Below are 18,185 nucleotides of genomic sequence, written 5' to 3'. Positions count from 1 at the left end.
TAGAAGGAGAAGTCATTTCTAAACAGACTGCCAGGACAAGTGAGAGAAAAGAGTGCAGCTTTACTTGCTCCTGGTTTACTCATATAGCTGTGCAGGTAGAATATCAAGTGTACATGCAGTTGTACTGGCAAAAAGGTGCTGACTGAGTGCAGGGAATTGACATAAGATGGTATAAGGTCCATTTCCTTTAAGAGGGTTTGCTGGTTTAGTACATACACAAACCTTTTCTAGTAGATGGGGACCTTAGTTAAAAGCACCATCTCAGAAGGAAGAGTTGTCCTGCTCTCCCATTTGTTTATTTTGTGCATTTTTGAGAGAGGCAATCAGGAGCTCAGAAAGGTACCACAAGCAACAAGGAAGGGAAAAACACTTCTAATCTAGTTACATTAAACACAACTTGAAGATGAGGTCACAAACAGCCTGGAATGCAAACAGGTCTTTTGGTGAGAAACAAGCCAGTCCAGAGGTGAAGATCTTAGCCTTATAAAGTAACAGTGTCAGAATAACCACAAGAAAATAAATCTGGAATAATGGACCACTGATGAGGGTTCCTGCAACACTTTCTACCAACTCTGTTACCTGATTTAATTAATCCAACACCAGGAGGAAAGAAAGGAAACATTAACATTGCTCCACCCTAAAGTGGATTGCTACTGTGTATTTTGGGTCTACGCAGCCTCAAAACTCCAGTCATCTGAATAAATGGGCTGTGCCCACGAAAGCGCATGATACCATCTACATGTTTTGTTAGTCTATAAAATGCTACCAGATCATTATTTGTTTTTTAAGTGTATCCTGTACAGACTAACTCAGCTTCCCCCTGAAGCTGCTGTATATGAAAAGTAAGCTACAAATGCTGAGTATCTGAGGACAAATACTCTTTTCTGCTTAAGCTAGTCTGAATCCTGATTACTTGAAATGTGGTATCTCAGGGCGGAGATATTTCCTAATTTTGCATTTAAATCCATACCTTGAAACAATATACAATACTCTCCCAATTACAGAATTTACTGAATCTGTTCAGTTAAGGAAGGGTTGTGTTTTATGTTAGTTAAGGAAGGGTTGTGTTTTATGTTAGTTAAGGAAGGGTTGTGTTTTATGTTAAGTAAAGTTTGCTTATATGTGATTTAAGAGTAAAGCTATTTTTTTCCTAATTTTTGCAGGTGTGCACCATCATTAGTAACATATTGCTGGCTATGGACACTCTGCTAATTATCTGGGCAGCATCTGAACCACTTCTGGATGGCCACTGAAGTGCACAGTTTGCAGCAGTGGTCTCCAATTTTTTTACACCCAATATCACTTTTTACATGTCAGGGCAAGCCAAGATCTACCTCCAACCATTCCCAAAGACCTTACTCCTTCCACCCCCCTGCTCTCCATCACTTGCTGTCCCCAGCTCTTACTCTCACTGGGTTGTGACAGGAGATGCGGGTTCTGAAGTGGGAATGATGGATTTGGATGCACGAAGGCGAGAGAGGTGCAAGCTCTGGGGGGGAATTTGGATACAGGAAGAGAAGGGATGCTGGCTTGTGCAGTGAGTGGGTGGTGCAGGAGTGTTGTGGCACAAGAGTGGGATGTGGGAGGTGCAGGAGTTTGGGGATGTGAAGGGCTCAGGGCAGGAGGTTCAGGTGTACAATGGGCACAGGCTTGGAGTTTGGGGGATTGAAGGAGTGTTATGATGCTGCGGCCAGATGAAGGCTTGGTCCCCACTGGGGGCTTGTTGGCCAGGCTTCATTTTTAAATAAAATATTATGTCCAACACAAAACACTTCAACATTGTCTTTATTTATGGGAAGGGCAGGGAACCTTTTTTGGGTCAGGGGACCAGTGACCCAGAGGGGAGAGGGAAAAAAAAAAACAAAAAAACCAACTCAGCCAGGGACTATGCAAACAACAACAAAACACACACTCCCCTACCCCCCCAAGCCTCACTGATGTGGTCCCAACTGAGATACCTCACTCCCCTGGCACTCCAGCTCCATGGGGGGAGAGGAGGAAGAGTGTAGGTAGGATTGAGTTTCAAGGCCTCGGGCCAAATTAACTCTTCTGGAGTTCCAGGGTTAGTGGATTTTGTGCCCCCCCACCCTCCCCAGCCTGTGGGGTGGGGCCAAAAGTGAGGGATCCAGTGTGTGGGACAGGGCTGCCAGTGAGTAGGATAGGGTTGTGGGTGCAGAATCTGGGTAGGAAGCAGTGTACAGTAGCAAGCTGTAGGTAAGTGTCTGGCCAGAAGGGAGGGGGCAGAGGCAAGGTGTTGGAAGGTGTCTGGCTAAGGAAGAAGGAGCAGCATGGCCAGTACCTGGGGGTTTCCAGGGATGAATCTCTCTCTAGAAGGATCTGCAGGCAGCACTGGAAGAAGCACACATGTGGCTTCTTTAAGATGGTAGTGGAGGATCCAGAGCACCTGCATCTCTTAGCCCAGTCCCTCCTCCTCTCCCCCCCCCCCCCCCACTGACCCTGCCTCCCTGGAGCGCAGGGGAAGGAAGGGCAGACAAGTGTGTACGCTGCTGTGGGGAGGGGAGGAGCAGCACATTCTTCCGGAGAAGCTGGATCTGGCTTCCCTGTGCAACTCCAGGGCTTCTCCCCCCCACCCCTGCAGAAGCCAGCGCTGGCTCCAATTTTGCAAGGAGTAGGAGGCTGTAGTGACAGCACAGGCTCCATGTTGCGGATGGTGGGGAACAAGGGGGAGATAGGAACACTGCAGTGCCTAGCCAATCGCGATCGACTGGTTGGTGACCACTGGCTTTTGGCAAACACTGTTCCAGGGAGACAATTATTCCATTTAATACCATTAAGGGTGAACGTGTCTTCAGTTGAAATCTTAAAAGCAATAACTTCCAGCCACAACTCTAAACTAATAAGGTTTGTTACAACTGATATAACGTATGTTGGAACCCACACGAAAAGAGGTACAACACAAGTTGTTTCAGCTCTACAATATTCTACCACATTAAAGCAGGACTAAGTACCACAAATGCATTACCCCTGGATCTCTGTAACTTGGAAGTATAGTGGTCACCAGTCTCAGAAATGATGCTATCTACATCTTATCTGGAATGAAAGTCTACCACAAAGTCGCAAACTTTCTAAATGCACAAAATTAATCATTTAAGCCCCACCCCTATCCTGCTCATTACATTCCCGCCCTCCTTGGGGACTCATTCTCCCAGCACCATCACAGGACTGGGGAAGAAGGTTGGGGTGCGAGAGGGGGTGGACTAACTGGATGCAGGCTCTAGGGTGGAGCCAGAAATGAGGGGGCTCTGGGCTGGGGCAGGGAGTTGAGATGTGAGGTAGTGAGGTTCAGGAAGACAGCTTCGGGGTGCAGAAAGGCACTCCAGGCTGGGTGATGGTTTCTGAGGGATTTGGGGTGTGGGAGTGGACTGTGGGTTGAAGCAGGGTGTTGGAGTACAGGAGTGAGTGGGGGCTCTGGCTGGGGACACAGGCTCTGGGATTCAGCTAGGTATGAGGGATCAGGATGTGGGAGAGGACTCTCGGTTGGGACACAAGCTACCTCTAGTAGCTCCTGATCCACAGTACAGCTTCCTGCCTGTATTGTCTCTGTACCCTGGAAGCAGCCTGCAGGACAAGCTCCTGGGTTGGCAGGCCAGGAGGCTCTGCATGCTGCTCTTACCCGCAGGCACTGCCCTGCGCAGTTCCCACTGGCTGTGGTTCCCAGCCAATAGGAGTGTGTAGCTCCAGACTCTCCTGCCTACCGGCTCTGCTGTTTGCTTCTAGGGTGCAATGTGGAGCCAGGGCAGGTAGGAAGAGCTTGGTGGTGCTTGGGGGCTAACGCAACCTAACTTAATGACCCAGTCCGTGATGCTGAAAGAAGTTGCAAGGGTCCCTTTCTGACTTCTGAAATTTTCCTCTAATTTGGTGTTCAAGTCTCTTTGAAGTAAGATGCATGTAGTAAGGTCGTTAAGACTATGTCCAGGTACGCTGAAATAAAAAGCAACTGGTTTTTCCTTGTTAAGATGTCTGATTTGTGGGCATTAATTCTTTGGCAAAGTGTCTGAGAAGTCTGTCCAATATACATAGCAGAAGGACACTTGGCACATGGCATAAATTATATTTCTGGATGAACAGGAATACGTGTTCTAGATCATATAACTGACACAGTTAGGTCCAGTGATGGTGTCAGAGTAAATATGTGGACAAAGTTGGCAACGGGGTTTGTTGCAAGGGAAAGTTCCAGGGTTGGTATTAATGTGGTATGTCCTGTGGTTGTTGGTAAGAATTTTCCTTAATGACCTTACTACATTTCAGAACTTTCTTTCATTCTTAAATTTGACACTTTACAAATGGGCCTTAAAGATGCTAATTACTGTAACCATTTCAAAGATAGCTCCCCACTTATCACCCCGATTAGCCATTCATTGACTCAAATAGCTATTCCTTCCCTCCCTCCCATCACCCCACCTTCTGTACTAAATCTGATTTGTCAGTTTTAGACCGTGTTCACTCTTTTCAATGTATTCCTTTGGCATATATGGTCATGCCAATTCTCTTCCAGAATGTGATCTGAGGAAGTGATTCTGGCCCATGAAAGCTCATCACTATTAAACCATCTGGTTAGTCTTTAAAGCGCTACATAGTCTGATCTTTCTAAAACAAAAGGAAAAACACGGCTACCTCTCTATTGCACCATTAAGTAATGAGTTCATCTAAACAGCAGTGACAAGCTTTGTTGTCTTTGTTCCCAAGAAACAAAAACTATTATGATTCTATCAGCACATTCTCTGTTCAGTTTCTAAATATGACCCATTTAACAGGGCTCAATGCCCACTGGCAAAGAAATGGATGGAAGATAGATGCTTGCTACTGATCATAAGAAGAAATGCAGTTCATGTGTCTTCCCCTCCCCCAGCTGTAGATACAAAAATCCTAATGCATTTCAAGGATATGGACTATCCTGCCCATAGCAAGTACAAAACAATTAGCTGCAGTTTAATGAATTTATTTTTACAGCATTGCAGGTGAGCCTGTTGCTTTACAAATACAAGATAAGACACCTGCAATTTAACTGACCATGTTTGAACAAAGGGGAAAATGAACAAAATGAAGTTATTTGAATATGCATCACTGATGACTGAAGCGAGGTGCGCTCTTCACTTCTAGGTTGGTTTGTTTCTAATGTAGGCAGGAAAGCAGGAAGTGCATTATGGCAGGTTTGTTGCTGTGTTTGTCTTTGGCAACTGAGGGTGTAACTGGCATACAGATTTCTCTCCACTGCTCTCTGCAGATTTCTTTTTCCTTCCAAACAGTACTGTGAAGTCAGGACTAAGGCAGCAGCTATTTGGCTGTCTCTATTTTCTCTCATTCATATCTGGCTGATGAAAGCAGCAGTCTGTACTTTAACCTGTTCAGCAGGTGAACTTCTAGTGGGGGAAGGGAGGAGAGTACAATAGAGCCTTTTACAGGAGCATATGAAATTAGAGATTCTCTCAAGTACTGGTGTGACAGCAGTGTTATCCCCTTCTCAAAAAGGGACCTTTTTGTTTCTTTTAGGTGACTGAGAAGGTTTCATTTTCATTTCCCTAAAACTACAAAAACTAATTTCACCGTCAGGGTAAGAATAAGCCTGGAAGCAGCATTTGTGAACAAAGGTGTTTCACATTAACTATATTTGCTGCAAGGAAGAAATCAGGAAACAGCAGACTCAACCCAAAGTAAACCGGAGTGGATTGGGTTCATAGGTATTCTCCTCCTTTCCTTCCCCTGCATTTCTATTCAGACATTTAAGACAAAGCACATTCGAGTGCAACAAACTGCACCTTTGTTAAATATGGCCTTTGAAGACAACAATGAGGCCAGCTGAGTTTTAAATCTGCTTGACATAGTTTCTTATTCAGGGAGCTAAAATCAGCCATCCATTACCCCCGTTAGTAAGGGAACTGAGAAGTAGGAAAAAATGCAACACACATCTCAGCCATAAATTAAATGGAATGTCCCTGGTTTGGTAAGAAGCCATGGGTGAGGTAATCTTTTCTACTATAACCCAGTTTGGTAACTCAGCTGCAGGACAGGCTGGCTCACCTATGTGTTTTCTATCATCTAATCAGACAATGCCAGTCTGAACATGCTTGGTCTTGCAGGATTTGGACTGAGCCAAACATATCTGATATTACAATAAAAGCAGAATGAACTTTTTTTTTTAAAAAAAAAGCAGATTGCCAAGTACACAGCCTTTCACTGAGCTAAAAACAGGGTCATGCTTGGGTTTCCCATTTCTGACAAGTAAATTCTGAAGTACAGACAAGAGCAAGGCAATGAGAGACTAGGTAACAACATGAAGACATAACATACATATGGAGATAAAACATCTCATAGAACTGGAAGGGACCTTGAGAGGTCATCAAGTCCAGTCCTCTGCCCTCACAGCAGGACCAAGTACCATCCCTGACAGATTTACCCCAGATCCCTAAATGGCCCCCTCAAGGATTGAACTCACAACCCTGGGTTTAAGCAGGCCAATGCTCAAACCACTGAGCTATCACTCCCCCACCCCCATGCTGGACCCAAGATAGGAGACAGCCTTCAAAATGTTCACTTGAGATTTTAAAGAACTGCATCAAGTTAGACAGGAGGCATGTCCTTAAGAGCCCCATTCATTGCTGACATAAGATGCAACTCCATTGATTTCAATGGAGTTACACCCTCTTAGCCAATTCATTACGTGAGTACGTATGTACAGTGATTTGCTGCCAATTACCATCAGAACGACTGAATTTTATATCGGATATAAAAAAAGAGCAAGAAGAGAGGTCAAAGTGTGACACTTAGATTTGGATTTAAAATGAGAAACATCCCTTCATAGGAAGAGACAGCTAAACTGGGATGGACACAAATGTAACGTTTAAAAAACCCTCTCTTCATAGCGGTACTCATTCATATGGAGACATGCACAAAACTACAGTCCAATAAGCTCACCGATGAAACAGGGCTGTCTGCAAGCAGTCTAGCTGGGGATTGAAAGTATGACTGATGCACTGGGCAGATTTTAAGGGAACAAAAGTCATCCCATAAATGTAGCTTTATTTTAATTGGAGGACAACAGTGCTGTACGTGTGGAGATCCCATAAGCACTGGAAAGGAAAAATCATTTGAGGAATGTGAAGATCATGCTTTCAGGGATCCTACTGTTTCGAATCCCATACACTTACTAAGCCTATTTGCCTGGTTTTTGCATTAGAGGATTCTGGGACAGCTCAACAGTTAAGTTCTGTATAAGGAAATCTCAGAAATGTGTTCAATCCAAACTTTAGGCCTTCCAGTTGATACGCTAATGTCAGTCAGATGGGAAAAGACTGAGGCCAGAATGTTAGGGTATTATATGGGTCACCAAGATTCTGTCTACTCTTCCTATTCGATTTCTCCCTTATGCTAATCAATCAATACTATGTTACTCAACTTTTGATCCACTACACACACATCCCTATGAAGAGAAATTAGACAAACTGAGGAGAACCTTGTGTCCACACGGACAGAACAAGACAAGACATTGTTCTCTTTTCTTTACCCACTTGAGTGCTCATGCTTATTTTTGCAGTACAAGCCTGCTAAGAGTGGATCAACATAGGGATGTTAAACAGGAGTTAGAAGACTGATCGAGTAGTCAATAAGGAGGTTCGCCATGGATCTGCTTTTTAAATGTAAGAGCCTGGTGGTTCTTGCTATGTTTATAAAGCAGACCCCAGTGTCTGGGACCCGATGGGAGCTGCGACTGCTCAGCCCTGGCTTGTACCATTTGCCCCGCTGCACCTCTATCTCCCCTGCCCCCCCATGGAGATGATGCTGGGGAAAACTGGCTATTACGACTGCTCCCCATCAGCACCAGCTCCTGCTCCCCTTGCTTGCTGCCTCTGATAGAGGCAGCAAGGGGAGGGAAGCCACTAGTCAAGTAGTGACTCAACTATCCAATAAGCCTAGTCACTCACATCCCTAGATCAACCCAGCAGCAGGAAAGGGTGCTTCCCAGCACTAGTAAACAGATATACTCGAGCTCTACTCAAATTAGTGCACTAAAGACAGCAGTATGACTGAAGCATTAGCCATGTGAATATATCCTCAGGGGTTGGGCAGGATTGTACTCAGACAGCTAGGCCAATGCCACCGAAGCTTTACTACTATGTTTAGCATGTTAGCTCTGGTAGAGCTAGTGCAGGTCTGTGTACCTTCACAGGGAAGCACCCTTCCAGATGCTGGATAGACATAGCCCTAATTGTAGTGACTGCATCAGCACATCCCACTAATTTAAGTGCACTGTGAATGTATATGCATAAAATGGACTCATATTTAATCTTTATATAATAAAGTGCAATAAGAAAACTACAGTGGTAATATCCTGTGATTGCCTGTTATATATTACTAGCCCTCACAAGCAACACATTAATACTGAACAAATCTGATTAACAGACATAAGAGATACCACCTGGCTGCACTGATTAGATTCTGTAGACTCCAAGCTGAAATTAGATAAAGAATGAGGGCTGTTACTAGTCTCTTCCCAAACAATGTGTCTGGCATTATACTTGAAACCTTTAAGAATAAATTCAGCAAAGTGCTAAAGAACAGGAACCAACATGTTCACAAACCCCCAACTTCATTCTTGATCTCTTGGCTCCTCAGCCATAACTATTGCCATGTCAAAACGGAGGTCTATCTTTTTGGGACCTTATGAATGTCTCCATTATAGCTGAAGTTTGCTTCTCTGAAGTCCTTTCTGTTCTCTCAACAAGAATGAATGGAACGGGACATAAGATTTAAAGCCATATCTTTTATGGGGGGAACAAAGTGTTAAAAATGACAAAGGATTCTTTGTTAGAAAAGCAAATAGTAGATTTTCCTAGCAATAAGTGTTTCCACTCAATCCTTTGCTAATAATGAAGAGCGTATAAGTCAGCGATAGGTAACCTAGGCTAGTGAGCAGTAGGGATGCTAGAATATAACCGATAAGCTGATGCTCATCGGTCTATGGTCTCAGTTTCACTCAGCTGGCTCTTGGGGACACAGCTTCGCTGTGGTAGGGTAGTGAAACCATCTTGCTGGGGCCAGGTGGGTATGGGCTGCCTGCTTTGCTCCCGAGGTGGCTTTGCTGCTACAGCGAAGCCGGGCCAGCAGCCATGCTCCTGGGGAGGCTTTGCTGCAGGCACTGCAGTAAAAAAAGCTAAGCTTTATTCCAGAGACCCCACAGCACAGGTAACTCTAACCTGAAATTTTCTGCACTTAAAAATCACGTAATAGAGTAACTGTGTAACACCCCTAGTGAACGGTCTGGATGAGCAGCTCTCTCTCAGTAGGCTGCAAGATTGTCAATAACCAAGATGGTCTCCTGGGATAGTGTCGTTTTGCTAATTGCACTTGCCTAACTAGAATGTATGGGGTGTGCCAACTGAACCATTGCAGCACTTTGATTGGATATAGAGGTCCTCCCTTTGCTCCCTCTTTTCTTAACCAGGCCAAATGGTGCTGTGGGGTCTGTGGAATAAAGCTCCCACAATCAGCACGCACTCACTTCACATGCCCCTATGTCACTATAGGGAGTCACCAGGCCCTGCATCCCCTTCCCCAGTCAGATGTGACTCAGCCAGCAGATATAACAGAAAGTTTATTAGTCAACAGGGACACAGCATAGAAGAGACTTCCCAGCACAGTATCCAGAAGTCATCAGTACAATCCGTTTAGGGGAGAGGGGGCTCACAGCCAAAGGCCCTGACCCCCCTCCCTGTACCCCAAGTCAGTGAGTCTAACCCCTTCCCAGCAGCCCTTCCCAGCCCCGTAGCCATCCTGCCTCTGGCCTTTGTCCTGCTTCCTCCAGCCCCACCTCCGACCTTTATCCTGGACAAAAAGGTGACATCTGGTCACATCCTCCCATCCCAGGCTCAGGTCACAGAAAGCATCAGCCATTGTGGCCATGAGCAAGGCTATCACTGAAATTCCTATAAAAAAAAAAATCTAAGTATCAGTGCAATTTAGGGATCTAAGCAATTAGTTGACGGATACATAAAAGCTCTTAATACATTTAAAAGGCAGAGCTGCAGCAGGGTTAGCCTCCCTGCTTATCAACTAGTCGATTAGTTGATTAAACTAAATTTAACACCCCTAGTGCAATGCACAGGGACACTGAGGTGCGCACACACGTACACGGGGTTACTACAGGACAGTAGAAATCACATGCAACATAACAAGGAGAATAAAATCTCCACAATCCTCACTTAATCACACCTTGCATTACATGTGTCACATTAGTAATTTGTGTAGTTTTTTCCTATGGTCAGAAACCAGCAGAATCTGGCAACTGTGTGTGTGTGGGCAACGGTAAACAAGATGTCTCATGGGCCACACAGAACCCCAGTGGGCCACAGGTTGTCTGCCACTGCTGTAAGGGATCATTTTTGCTTAAGTACGGTGACTAATTACAACGACTAAATTATTAAAAGCCAGCATCTTAGAAAAATCATAAGTTTGTAAATATCACATTTTCCTCCGTAGGACTGAACAAATGCCACTGCTAAAGTGAGAAACTTCATAAGAAGCAGAGAAAGAGCTTTAGCCATGAAGGTATGCTAGGCATTTTACAAATAGACAAAAAGACAAGGTTCTTGTCCTGAGTGGTTTACATTACCTAAACAGAACTTTAAGTGCTGGATGGATACCAGTGCATAGGCACTGCTGTTCCAAGTTTTTGGGGAGGTTTCATTCCCTGCAACCAGGAATGTGCGAATTCAGAGCTATCAGAACACCACCACAATCACATTTGCCATAAATCTGCCTAAGTAGCCTCCTCCATTTGAATCCCATGCACTCACTTCTGCATTAAAACCAGCTGAGGTATGGTCTGAGAACAGGATTCCTAAAATCTAACAACAGCTCTGATTGAAGCCACTATGGTAGTCTATCAAGTCATAGCATTTCCGTCTCAGTCCTTTCAGAGGTAGGGATGTGAGTGTATAACTGTGTAAACAGGTTCCCACCTCACTTCTGGGGAGCTGCCTCTGATATAGAGGCAGCAGCCCAGGGTGGCAGGTGGGAGCCAGTACAGAAGCTGGTTTAAAATAGGCTGATACAGAGACAGCAGCATGAAGCGGTAGCCAGCTCCTGGAAAGCTAGCTGCTGGTGCGTGTAATTGCTGAGGTCCTCTCCCCCGCCGCCGCCCCCCGCCGCCCCCCCCTCCGTGGTTACACATTTATACAGTTACCTGCATTTTAACATCCCTATTCTGAAGCCACGTTATTGGTACAAAAGGAATATCTACTTTCTTCATAGAGGTATTGAGAACATTTGTAGCACTTTAAAGACACAAAACACTGATGCAAGTGTTAAGTATTAGTCACTGCAGGACTATGGCCACACTGCATTACCTCCTTGCTCCCTCAGAGAAAATGCAGTTCTCAAATGCAGACCTAAAACCAAGAATGTGGTATCTCAAAGCTCAGGAACGGCTATGCACATGTACCAACATGTTTGTAACTGGGGGATTGCAAAAACCAGCTATGATTTACCCAATACAGGCAATCCACCACTGTTGTATCTAGCTTTTCCATACATACCTGAATGAACCATCCCCTCCTCTCCGTAACTATTCACAGATTTGCTCTTTCATGCGTGTTTATCTTAAAGCTCACTTGAAGAAACCACCATACCTTATTAAACTGGAAGAGGTCACGCTTGAGCCTCTCTCTGACTGGATCATGTCCTGGTCTCAAAAACCTTCTCATTTTCCTTCTGTAGTCACTTAGCACGAGAAACCTAATTTAAAAAAAAAAAAAAAAAAGCAAAACCATGTTTAAAATGGGATTTTAGAGTATAAAAACAGAGTTAGCTCCTTGGCCAGGATGAGACCACAGCAACACATGGAGTCAACAGTGACAAGCTCAATACCACTGCAGTACAGTATCCCAGACGGGATTATGCAAACCAGAACCTCCTATTTTCATGCTGCTCAATTCTAGAAATCCTGTGTGTTTTTAAAAAAGACAATGCAGTTTACACTTTGCCACTTTTTTTTAAATCTCTTCACCTAACCTTGCTCAAGAAAGCTGACAAGATAGAAAGCAAAGGACAGCACAGCAGTCAGATTAAGGGTTAAAGAAACCAACTAAAAAAGAGCCAGAGTTGGTAGAAGCATTGGCTAGTATATCACTTCTTACCCTAGGCAACCCTATGACTACTGGGCTAAGGAAGGGAAAGTAAACATTTTAGGCTGGCTTCATGGGTATAGCTAAGGACCCAGTGTGGCCTGGAATGTAGCTACGTTAATTATTAGCCTGCTTTTGTAAAACATCAAGCTCAATCCTCTACTTATGGGGGATGGGGAAGAATAGTACACCGGTGCCTCAATCTAGTGCTACAAAACTTCAGACCTAGGGTCTGGAATTTTCCCCAAAAAGGGGTGTGCTCATACATGGAACAAGTTGGGAATTTTCAGTATGATCATTTCCAGAAGATTTAAAATGAGTATCAGGAAAAAGCTTGCAACATTTGATTCAAACCACTGGGCCAGACAGGTAATTTAAAACTTTACCTGCCCACAATGAGCTGGAGAATACAGAAAGCCTTGGCAGCCACTTGGTGTTTCTATTCCCCCACTTGTAAACAAACAAGTAGGAATCCATCTCTGCATTCCTACCAATAAGGAAGTCACCAACCAAAGGCCATAAATAAACCAGTCATTCCTGAAGGGTTTTATTACATCTCCCAGCAAGGCCAGCAGAAGGATCAATTTAAAACTTTAGCAAACTAAAAGTACAAAAAACTCACAAGATCAGCAAGTTCTGGTGAGCGAGCAGTTCTTTTTTCTGCATGGGGTTAAACTTGGATATCTGACAACATAGAGTCCTGGGTTTGCATCCACACTTACCACTAGCAATTAGTAGAAACACTGAAGTATCCTATATAGAAAAATTGGATTGCATGAAGCACCATTTGGCCTGGTTAAGAAAAGAGGGAGCAAAGGGATGGACAAACTCAGCTACAACTACACTGCAGACAGCTTTCCAATTGTCATTAGAAATTCCTGTATGCTTTCTTCCCTACCCAGTCTGCACTGACAGAGAAGGAGAAGTAAGCCTGAGCTGCTTGGTTTATTTACATGATTGGGGTGGAAACTAAAGCTATCAGAGCCCTAGCAGGTGTGAGGAAATGATGCTCAACTGTCTGAAATATTCCCTGCTGTCAAGATTCTATCAAAATAAAAGGGGAGAGGAGGAGTCAAAAAGCAGGAACACATTTAAAAACCAAAAACAATGAGTAATCTTGTGGCACCTTAGAGACTAAGATTTATATATAGCAATGCTCATGATCAGGACTCGCCAAGCAGCAGTGAGCCCTGCTCGCCAGCCGCGCGGTTCTACGTTCTGCGCCAGCTCTTCCGGGTTGTAATCTACTTGCATGGGTGGGTAGATTACATTTGTCGAGCCCTGCTCATGATATTATATATTTGTTAGTCTAAGGTGCCACAGGACTATTTGTTATTAAAGTTATAGACTAACAATGCTATCCCTTCGACTTAAAAAAACCAAAGTCTCTGCAAGATGATCTGAAAACCTACACCAAATAAGTCTAAGACTAGAGCCTATATAACCCTTTCACCACGTTTGCAGAGTTTAATTCAGAGAGAAGAGTCAAGCATCTCAGTACAAGGCTCAGCATCAAGGTGGATAAAAATAGATTTTTTAAAATCGGAATTTTTAAAAAAAAATCAATATTAAATTTCTTAACAGTTACAATTAAGTTTCATCACTAAGGGTATGTCTACATACTTGCACCCTCTTTTGAGAGAAGGATGCAAATGAAGACATTCAAAATTGCAAATGAAGCCGGGATTTAAATATCCCACACTTCATTTGCATATTCACTTTATGGCGCTATTTCAAAACAGATGCAGTTTAAATGTGGTTATTTAGAGAGAAAACCTCATCAAAATAACCCTTATTCCTCATACAATGAGGTTTACCAGTTATTTTGAGAGAAGCGTTCTCTTGAAATAACCATGTCTTACCAGCATCTGTTATTTTGAAATAGCGCTTTTTTGAAATAGCACCGTAACATGAATATGCAAATGAAGCACAGGATATTTAAATCCCGGCTTCATTTGCAATTTCAAATGTTTTCATTTGCATCCCTCTCTCAATAGAGGACACAAGTGTAGATATACCCTAAGTGTGTTGCATGTTTGGGTATGTCTACACTGCATTCCTCTTTCAAGAGAGGGATGCAAATGCAGCTGAGTGAAACTGCAAATGATGCGCAGATTTGAATTTCCCGTGCTTCATTTGCATAATCGTGTCCGGGTGCTATTTTGAAATACCCTATTGTAGAAAAAAAGGAAAGCTGTCTAGACGTGATTATGCAAGAAAACCCTTCTTTCGAAGTTACCCTTAAACCTCATTTTATAAGGAGTAAGGGTAATTTCAAAAGAAGAGTTTTCTTGCAAAATAACCGCATCTAGACAGCGTTCCTTTTTTCGAAATAGGGTATTTCGAAATAGTGCCTGGACGGGATTATTCAAATGAAGCATGGGAAATTCAAATCTGCGCTTCATTTGCAATTTTGCTCAGCTGCATTTGCATCCCTTTCTCAAAAGAGGAATGCAGTGTAGACATACCCTTACAGTCTCAAAAATGAATTAATGGTTCTAGTTTGTCCAGTCTAACTACCAGCTCTTGCTTCTTCAAAGTTCTGGGCTTTCAATTTCTGTTTCTCAGCAGATTAAGTAGTAACGTGCAAAAACAGACCTAAGCTGGATAGGATTGTTTTTGTTCTTTGCTTATGTGGTGGTGAACCTGGACCATGAACAGCAGAGACATTAGTTAAAACATTGTCTCAAAACAGACACAAAGAAGAAAGGACAGAGGCAGCGTAGAAAGGAACAGTGGAATGGCCTGGAAAGAAAGAGGGAAGAGCTTTCTCTATTACCCCACACTTTTGTCACAGAAAAAATGTCAGGGTCTCTTATGCCCAGAAACCATATCTGGGAACATTTTGAAGTAAAAAGGAAAAACCTGTCAAGTGTAAGCAGTGCAAGAAAATGAGGCAGGACCTAGTTGCAAGAATGAATCATAAGGAAAACTCTTATTGAGAGAAAGTGATGTGGATAAAAATGTGAATATGGCTGAGAGGATCAACTGGCTAGTAACTTAAGTAATTCACTTTGTAATGCACCATTCTTCAAAACTCTCTCTGTCTTTTAGTATAAGTCGTTCCCAAGATGTTTGCTGTGTTGGATGTTTCTAGAAAAAAGTTAAACTAATTACACTTTAATTAAACAAGCCATAAAGATTAGCTAACTAGATTTAGTATCTATCAACCACTATATATCACACTAGCAGGCTGAGCCATGTGCTTGCTACGGTTGCCAACCCCACTCTCCAGCAGCTTATTGGTCACACAGAAGGAAAAACTTTATCTAGAGAGAAACATGCCCCTTATTTTGGACCATCACGGTATTTGTTTTCTCAAAAATCTGAACTCACTGGCACTCCCAAATTAAGTGCACGCTAAGCATAAGCAGTTTTAGTTTTTTGGTAACTTGATTTAAATCAATGATTTTTGGGGATTTAAATTGCAATTTACATCAATTATTTAAATTGCCTTGATTTAAATCAATCCATCCTACTTGGCATTCACATTACACTCCCCATCAATATGTGGCCCAAGTCAGGGAAGTTCACAATCCAACCAGCGAACCAAATTCGGCAACGAATCATGGCCACATGCCAGCTCAGGCACATTGCACATACACTTAGAAGTGAGCAGTAGCAATAGAAGTGACAATCTGCTGTACTATGCAAGGAAAGTATCACGCCCATATTCAGTAACTTTGCCTTAGCCAGATAGGGAGAGTAAAAATGGAAAAGGGTGTGTCCTTGGCAATGGATATCTTGGGCCCATGAAACCAGGAAAACTCACACAGAAACTTCAATTAACTAGTTCAAAGTAACTGGTTTTATGAGTATGGGGAAAGGAGATTTCCATTGGCCAAAAAGACAGCACAGAGTATAGTAAACCAGAAGACTTACTCAGCATTGCCCAGGTCCTTCAGGGCAGGGGCTGGAGGTGTGGGGAGTGCAGGAGTCAGGGCAGGAGGCCAGGGGTGTGGAGGAGTTGGGGTTGGGGGTGAGAAGGGGCTCAGGAGTCCGAGCCAGGGGTTGGGAGAAGAGGCAGCTCAGGGCAGGGGTGGCTGCCAGTTTCTCCCTGGGGGCAACCTGGGACAGGTGGAGGGAACCACACATCCTGTCTGTCGACTTCTCCAAGTCATGAGAGGCCTGCACAGTTTGCCAGCTGGGTTCTTGCCAGGGACTCAGGTGGGCGAGGAGAGGGAGGGGGAAGGCCACACAGGCCAGCCCTGGCCATGTTCCCCAGACCTGGTGGGTGGAGAAGGGGAGGGGGACTGAACAAGCCATCTATTAACCTGGATGGACAGCCAGCAAGATCCCAGCTGTCCACTCTCTCTGTATCAGAGACAGCAGCGCAGGGCAGGTGTGGGGGGAGCTGACAGGGAGGGGGGGGGGGGAGAGAACACACAACTGGTAGTAGTCAGCTTAAAAAAAAAGACAGCTCCCCACATGCACTGGCTCCCAGGAAGGCCCCTTTCTTCCCTTCTCCCCCGCACTGCTGTTCTCTGTATCAGAGACAGAAGTATGAGGGGTGGCAAGCAGAAGCCAATGTGTGTGGAAAGCTCACTTAAAAGGTGGCTCCCTGTGTGCACATATGCAACACCTAAATTTTCAGTGTTACACAATTACTTAATTCATTTTAACTTCCCTAATATAGACAAAGGTAACAAGGGAAAGAAAAGAGGGGAATTACAATCTGGATTTCTATATACAATGCTTCTGCAACAATGCACAGACTGACATTCACAAACAACAACAAGCGACATACAATCTCAGCCACGCTGAACACTATGCTATCCGGAGTCTCAAAAACAACCCGGACATTATAATAAAAACCAGCTGACAAAGGGGGTGCTGTGGTCATTATGAATAAGTCCGACTACGACTATGACCAGGAGGCAACTAGAAACCTCTCCAACACTACATTTTACCAACCTCTCCCCTCTGATCCCACTTCAGAATACCTAAGGAAACAGTGGAGTTTCTTTTAAGAACTCCCTACCTCTATTCAGGACCAAATCCACACAAACACCTTCTGAACCCCGACCAGAATTGTTCTGCTTCCCAAAAATTCATAAACCTGGACATCCTGGACACCCCATCATCTCCAGTATTGGCACGCTCACTACTGGATTATCCAGCTATGTAGACTCTTCTCAAACCCTACACAAATAACACTCCCAGCTATCTGACATACTACTGACTTCCTGAGAAAACTACAAAACATCAGTAACCTCCCTCATAACACCATCCTTGCTACCATGGATGTAGAAGCTCTCTACACCAACATCCCACATGAAGACTGATTACAAGCAATTAGAAACACTATTCCAGAGGATACCACTGCCAATCTGGTAGAAGACCTATGTAACTTTGTTCTCACCCACAATTATTTCCAATTTGGGGACAACTTATACCTCTAGATCAGCGAGACAGCCATGGGTACCCACATGGCCCCACAGTACGGTAACATCTTTATGGCTGACTTTTCCTCAGATCCCGTCCCCTTCACTCTTTCTCTACATCAATTACATCTATGATCTGGACCCATAGCCAAGAGACACTGGATGCATACCACAGAGACTTTAACCACCTACACCCCACCATCAATCTCAGCCTGGACCATTCTACATGAGAGATCCATTTCCTGGACACCACAGTACAGATCACCAATGGTAAATTAGACACCAATCTCTACAGAAAACGGTTACCTACATGCCCTCCAGCTCCCATCCAGGACACACCATATGATCCATCGCCTATAGCTAAGCCCTTAGATACAATTGCATCTGCTCTAATCCCATTGACAGAGACCAGAAACTTCAGGATCTCTACCAAGCCCTTATAAGTTACCCACCCGGAGAAATAAAAACAAAATTGAAAGAGCCAGACGAATCTACTTCAAGACAGGCCCAAGAAAAAACAACAGAACACCATGTGACATCACCTATAGCCCCCAACTTAAACCCATCCAATGCATTATCAAACTACAACCTATACTGGAACAGGATACTACCCTCCAAGAGGCTCTGGGAGACAGACCCATAGTCACCTATAGACAACCAC

At 43.9% G+C, this 18,185-nt stretch overlaps 1 protein-coding gene across 2 annotated transcripts in view; it reads right to left on the bottom strand.

The window, feature by feature from the left end:
• The window catches only part of LLGL2 (LLGL scribble cell polarity complex component 2), a 68,908-nt gene that overhangs the window by 38,579 nt on the left and 12,144 nt on the right, over nt 1–18,185 (bottom strand). For both annotated transcript variants that reach the window (XM_075903670.2, XM_075903671.2), the window contains exon 2: nt 11,646–11,751. In XM_075903670.2, coding sequence (XP_075759785.2) covers nt 11,646–11,720 — 75 coding nt within the window. In that variant the 5' untranslated portion in view covers nt 11,721–11,751. The remainder of the gene's footprint in view (nt 1–11,645; nt 11,752–18,185) is intronic.

Source organism: Pelodiscus sinensis, chromosome 20 (genome assembly GCF_052426305.1).
Source record: "Pelodiscus sinensis isolate ZL-2025 chromosome 20, ASM5242630v1, whole genome shotgun sequence".
Classification (NCBI taxonomy): domain Eukaryota; kingdom Metazoa; phylum Chordata; order Testudines; family Trionychidae; genus Pelodiscus; species Pelodiscus sinensis.
Note: the sequence above shows the minus strand (reverse complement) of the source record. Positions and strands in the feature narration are given on the sequence as shown.